This window comes from Musca autumnalis, unplaced genomic scaffold (genome assembly GCF_047663935.1).
Source record: "Musca autumnalis isolate F117 unplaced genomic scaffold, ASM4766393v1 scaffold_4, whole genome shotgun sequence".
NCBI lineage: Eukaryota > Metazoa > Arthropoda > Insecta > Diptera > Muscidae > Musca > Musca autumnalis.
The window spans coordinates 86,243,833-86,250,355 of record NW_027411977.1 but is presented as its reverse complement, the minus strand read 5'-3'; the positions used below and the strand labels follow the sequence as shown (position 1 = coordinate 86,250,355).

At 35.1% G+C, this 6,523-nt stretch overlaps 1 protein-coding gene across 1 annotated transcript; it reads right to left on the bottom strand.

Moving 5' to 3' along the window:
• Positions 1-4,647: 4,647 nt before the first annotated feature.
• Positions 4,648-5,725, bottom strand: LOC141404343 (uncharacterized). The gene is made up of 4 exons (XM_073987874.1): positions 5,622-5,725; positions 5,413-5,555; positions 4,903-5,127; positions 4,648-4,819 (listed from the first exon to the last, which is right to left on the bottom strand). The coding sequence occupies exons 1-4, from the start codon at positions 5,654-5,656 to the stop codon at positions 4,686-4,688; spliced, it is 537 nt and encodes a 178-aa protein (XP_073843975.1). The 5' UTR covers positions 5,657-5,725; the 3' UTR covers positions 4,648-4,685.
• Positions 5,726-6,523: the final 798 nt, after the last annotated feature.

Sequence of the window (6,523 nt, the reverse complement as noted above, 5' to 3'; positions counted from 1 at the left end):
AATGTCATGAAGGGTGCGCCTTAACTAACTTTTAATGAAAACGGCTTACACAGGAGAAGTTTTTGTGAATTCTGAAACATCAATGTTCATAGATGAGAAAAATCCAAAAACAAGAAAAATCGCTGTAGGGATTTTTAAATAAATCGCGGTCAAAATTCGCATTTTTAGGTGTTTTTAAGGTTTTCACGATTTTGCTTGGAAACCGCAAGTCCAATCGAAATGGAGCTAAAGTAAATGTTGTAGCTGTGAAAATTCTCTACAGGATTGACGTTTATGATTTGTTCTCTCAAAAGTGGTACAGTTTTGAGATAAAGAAGCTCAGTTTAAATTTTTAGGGTTTCGCGATTGGCAACTTGAATCGTGATTTATTTAAAAAGCGCTCCGGCGATTTTTTTGTTTTTTGATTTTTCTCATCTATGAACATTGTAGATTCAGAATCCGCAAAAACTTCCCTGGTGTAAGCACCTTCCATTTAAATTTGATTCAAGAGCACCGTGTATGTTGAAGATTATTTGTGGAGAACAGAGAACCTTAAATATCAAATTACAGCTCGGTTAAAAATTGTAACTAAAGCCACAACGAAATTTTCAAGACCAACCAAGCGTAACCAACCCCCAAGAAGAAGTAGCTCAACACAATATGCGTAAACGGCAAATGTTTGAACAATCCTATTAAAATTATTTGTTTGTATTAAAATTAGACCAACAAAAAACAAGTAACCAAAGGCTAAAGTCGAGAGGTTGTGGTATCACATGGTCGGCTAATTCCTCTAGGAATTAGCTATGTTTAACCGCCTTGGACGCTGGATTTCCGGGTTCAATTCCCATGCCAGGCCACATCAAATTTTCAACGGTGGCAAAATACCCCTTAGTAATGTTGGGGATATTTCCTGAGTATTTCAACCATGAAAAACGTCTCTATAAGTGGCAACTTAGGACCCGCCGTTCGGACTCGGCGATAAAAACTAGGTCGCATATCAATAACTTAATATGAATCTATTGATATAAGAGGAGCCTCCCTTGTCCCTCCCTTGGACCATCATTTCAGGAAGTATGGACTTACACCGGAAAAATTGTACCGTTGCAATAGGGACCGCAAAAGAACTTCCTTCAAAAAATTCAAATAGATCCTATACAAGTCCTCAAAATGTACTTTTCTAAAATTTTGTGTGGGAGGTACTTGAAGGTCGGGACCGATATAGTCCATATTCCAACCTGATACATGACTGGATGAAATAATACCATGTGTAAAGTTTGTACCAATCAGAAAATCCCCTTGAGAGTTATCTTGCGAATTTACCATTTTATTTAGATTTCTTGTTTGTTTTTCAGGGTTTCTTGTAGCTTTTTGGTCATAATCTCAGGAAGTATGGACTTGCTATTGCAATTGTACCATCGTAATGGGGACCGCAAGGACAAACTGCTGAAAAAAATTCAAAACGATACGAGAGGACTCTTAAATTTCAAATTTTGTGCGGAACGTACCCGAAGGTGTGGATCGACATAGTCTTACCCGATTTATCGATCGATTGCTCATTTCGCCAGTTATCGTTCACACAATTTTTCGAAAAAATCTTGAACTTTTGTGGGGGAGATGTGGACCTATAAAGCCTATATTTGAACTTAAACTAAGTTTGGGTAAAATATTATAATAATTGTTCCACGAACATCCCATACGGGACAAGTGAGACTTCTCTCATATCTCTTGGGCAAAATATTACGAAGTATAAAATTTGGTTCGAATCGGCAGATCCATCGTGCGCACCAGCCAGCTAGACAGTAAGAGAGACAAGGACAGGGCTAAATCGACTCCAAATTGTCTGAAACGAAACTCGTCCAAACATTCTTGGGGCCTAAAACCATTATTTCGATTAGACACATCTTTGGTCTATTTTGTATGTATCCCCTTTACTGTAAATCCTGAGCTATAAAATAAAAGGCGAGGGGACCCCATGCTGCAATATTTGTATAAAACATCCAACTGGATAACTGAACTGAAAATTTCTCTGTCATGATAGAGACAATTTGAAGCATGGGAGGAAATTGTGGTTCCCTACACAAAACCCATTATATATTAGGCAGTAGGCCCGTTATCTAGCAGACACATTATTGCATTTGCAACAGGGAAAAGGTCAGTAGTTATTTTCCCATATGTAGGCTACATTGCCGGTATATGCCCTCCAGGAATTAAAATATGGACCAAAAATTAAATTTGTATATTTTTCATAAAAAAGCAATGGTTTATGCCACCCGCTAAATAATATCAGATCATCATGCAAAATTATAGGCATTTTCTTCAACCTAAAGTCTTACCTCCAGCAAAATTTCGTGACTATTGAGCTGTAATTGCGACCTCTAGCGTGTTATGATAACACTACAAACAAAAAACTGGATATATTAGGCTGTAACTCTGTTATCTGATCACGTACATCAACATAATTGACAGCAATGGAAAGGTCAAAAGATCGTCTTACAAGTATAACTTACTTTCCAGGAATGTCTCTTCCAGGAAAAAAAAAAAATAAGCTGTATATTAAACATTTTCGCAATTTTCGCACAAAAGTTATGGTCCATTTAACCTAAATATTATCTGATCGCCATCTCATATTGCAAGCTTCTTCTTTGTCATATTCTCTTATCTTATTTAAAATTTCGCTTTGATCGGACTATTATTGCAACCTACAGAGGCGTTACAAAATTGGATAAATATTATGTTTTTGGTCCATTTCACCCGCTAAATACTTCACGATAAAAATAGGGATCTATTCTGGTCTGAACCCGACCTCCATAAAAAGTTTCGTGACGATCGGTCCATAATTGCGGCCTGGAGTTTGATTAAAATTTATAATGGACAGACGGACGGACGGACGAACACCCATCTCAAAATCGCTTTATCTCGTCGAGATATGAAGATTGGTACACCACATTGGGGGTCTCCGACGAATATTTTATACATGAATTGTTCCCAAAACAAAAGTTAATACCCTTTCCACATAGTGGTGTAGGGTATAAAAATGCAAAAAATCGCAACTTGGTATATTATATCGTTGATTCAGAACCTTTTGCTGAAGGTATTCCCGGTGGCAGAATTTTGTAAAAGTCTATAATATAAAACTATAATTTTGTAAAAAAATATTCTTAAGTTGTATCCAATACGACTATTTTTTCCGCTGTAACAAACATTCTGAAGAAAATTGTTTCATAAAACAGAAAGTACACCGCCACTATTCCACTGAATATCATATCTATGTATTTGGTTATTACCAAACTCTTACAAATTGCGTTTAAATTCTGCTCTGAGTTTTTATATTTTTTAAAATTTTTTATTTTGTCTTCGAAATTTTGTTTTTAACTTCGAATTATAACGCGAGTTTTGACTTTTTTTGAAAACAAATTGCACATTCATAGAATTTGACATGTTCTTTCTTCGAATCAAATTAGAAAACTCGCGTTATTAAAAGTACAAAAATCTACTTTTTGCTAAAAAACCCGTCCAAATTACCTGTGGTGGGATTTGAAGTTTTCTGGATTTTTTACTGAAGTCGATTTAACTTGGTATATACAATTCAGAAATTCGCATGTTCAATCCCAGCAGAAATATTAGTCCGACCTTGTTTTTAGCTCGATGTTATGGGAGCTCTTGTTGTTGGAAAGCTTTATCAAGCTTACTCCGGAAATGTAGCCAATAGTTATACCCTCAGCATTTATGCTAACAAGGGTATATACACTTTCATACGAGCAGAATGTGACTCTTGAAAATAATGGTTTTAGACCCCAAGTATGTTTGGACGAAATCCTTTTCAGAAAATTTGGGGTCAGTCGCAAAAGGTCAGAGCAGGTCATGCTCTCGCATCGTTTTTTTTTTTTTTTTGTAACAACTTATATTCACTGCCCCCCATACGACGGTACAAGTTTCATCTGGGGCAAGTTCCTTCCTGAGAAAATAGCCGGAAAGGTGTAGTGGTTGGAGCGCACGATAACTCTCGAAAGGATCTACCGATTCGGTCCAAAATTTAACCTTCGTAATATTTTGTACAAACTTAGTTTAACTTCGAAGATAAGCCATATCGGCCCACTCCTTCAGGTACCTCCCCCACAATAGTTCAAAAATGTTCAGAAAAATTGTGCGCACGATAACTCTTGGTCCATACTTTATACATCGTAATATATCTACCAGGTACAGATCATGTTCAAATATGGTCTATATTTGTCCACTCCTTCAAGTAACTCCCACACAATATCGATCTTCTCCTTATGGTACCTCCCCAGCAAAAATTCAACAATTGTACCTATTCGTAGACGAAAGTTTCAATTTTCATAGGCTGAGAGTATATCTCTGATACCTTTTTACTTGTTTATTTTAATATTGAGAAACGTTTTGCTTCCCCTACTTCAATGGTTCTAGAACAGTGTCAGGCACCATACTTTTTTATTACATACTTTACGGGGTGTCATTGTGTGAGTGCATTCTTTTCAATGGGTTGAATTGTGTGTGTGGAGGGAGCAACGTTAAATGAGCGCACGTGGACGCTCTCTCGCCTGACGCTGTTCTAGAATGATAATTTCTTACTGTAGTAGTTCAAGGAAGGGTTTAAGTGACTGAAGAGTCTAATTACAAAAAAAAAAAAACTTCTAAAAATTACTTTACGATAAGGATTTTTAGTATATTTTATTAAAATATTAATTTTATCCGATAATTAAGGCATTATATGGTGTAGCAGTTATTCTTTCTCCAGGCATATCATAAATTGGCGACTTGTATTTAATGGATTCCTCCCACTGTTTGTATATCGGTTGTTTATTATGCCAGCCAACGAATGCTGCAACAAGAATTTCAAAAGAAAATTATGTGAGTATGTTCGAATATACCAATCCATGAATATGATTTGTTTAATCAACTAACCATTCGATGTCTTTGGCAAATTCAGTTGTTCCATTTTGCCACCTTCCAATTGCGTTTCATCGGGAAGTTTATTTAAATATTTATTCTGTTCCTTTTGTAAACATCTTAATAAATGTAAGTCCGAACGCGGTCTACCACAACGACACTGGGCCAAAAGCGAATTATACATACCAGGTGAAACGAAGTGGCCATCACCCTCTTTGGTGTATTTATAGGGAGTTTGATCTTAAATTATTGAATACATTTGTTGTTAAATAAATATGTACATTAATTTTTATTAAGCTTTAATATATGTAAATATACATCCAGCTGTAGTAGTAGTGACTCTGTAAAATATATTCTGAGACAATAGCGAGATTGCTATGTTAAGTCGAAAATTGCACTAAATGGCCACCATTATGTCAAATGTGAAAACAAAAGTTTTCATGGCGAAGTATAAATTACCACAGAATACACTACAAACACTACTTTAGTTTTGATAATAGCTTTACACATAAATTGACCGCTTACCATCGGATTTTAATTGTTCCTTTATTTGCATGCTTAAATTGTTTGGATTGTACATATTATCCCATGGCGTTTCATTGTAAAATTTCAACCATTTTCTGGGATAGTTACGACGAGCCATAAATTCCATATCAATTTGCTCTTTTCTGTAGGCAGAAACATTTTAATCAATAAGCAAACAGAGCTTTTATAGATGTAAAGAAATTACTTACACCTTGCCATCATATTTTTGGGGATCAGCTGGCATTTTGTTAAACTCAAACTTCTTTTCTTCTTTTGTTTTCCCCACGGCAGGTAATATTAGACTGGCAACACAAATTTGTTTCCCTATCTTGTATTAGGTTTGTTTATTATGTGTGATCTCCATGGCTTCGTAATGTTTCAAAGAAGTGTATCTATGTAAAACAATTATTTTTGTATCCACTGCATAACAACAACAAACTTTATATCACATAAAAATTAAATGAAATAGTGTTACCACAAAAAATACAACCTATTTACCTTTTTTATCGAATTTAAATCGGCTAAAAGATTTGCCGTACATATTTCTTTGTCATATATTGCATTTAATTGGAATACATATTCTCGTACACATAAAAGCTTTGTTTCTTTACTTTTTAATGGTTAAAGTGGTAAAAGAGAAAACGGTCAAAATTGCTCTCTCATAAACAGTTTTACCAGAAATGCAAAAAAAAATAATAAAAATTCACTTTTCTTATTTAATTTAACAGTTTTTAATATTGTTTTATCAGCGTTCGCTGTTTTTTTCTGTTTTTGTTCATTTTTTTCTTCATTGTCATATAATCCTCAAACAAATGTCGAAAAATCAGTTCTACCATTTTTTACCCGAAGAAATTTGTCTGGTATCCTGTGGTAGAAGAGGAAGGCATTTTAGCTCTCCCATTTTATACACCTCTTTCTCTCTCTCTCTTAAAAATTGCTTCGAGTTTTACCACTTTTTGGGGTTAAGGAACGCTTTGCAGGTTAAAAATGGTAACAAATGGTAAAAATGATAACCTCAGGTAAGTAAAAGAACACAACTAAATACTAAGTCGTCTCTTCACAGCGTGTCCAATGTCATCTCATGGTGCTACGAGGGTCACAAGAAAACTAT

What these genes read in the sequence shown, in the direction of transcription:
- LOC141404343 (XM_073987874.1), bottom strand. Translation starts at nt 5,656, where the DNA reads ATGCCAGCTGATCCCCAAAAATATGATGGCAAGGT. An exon ending in CAAAAATATGATGGCAAGGT is followed by an intron (nt 5,556 to 5,621) that starts GTAAGTAATTTC and finishes TTCTGCCTACAG; the next exon opens with AAAAGAGCAAATTGATATGG. An exon ending in GGAACAATTAAAATCCGATG is followed by an intron (nt 5,128 to 5,412) that starts GTAAGCGGTCAA and finishes CAATAATTTAAG; the next exon opens with ATCAAACTCCCTATAAATAC.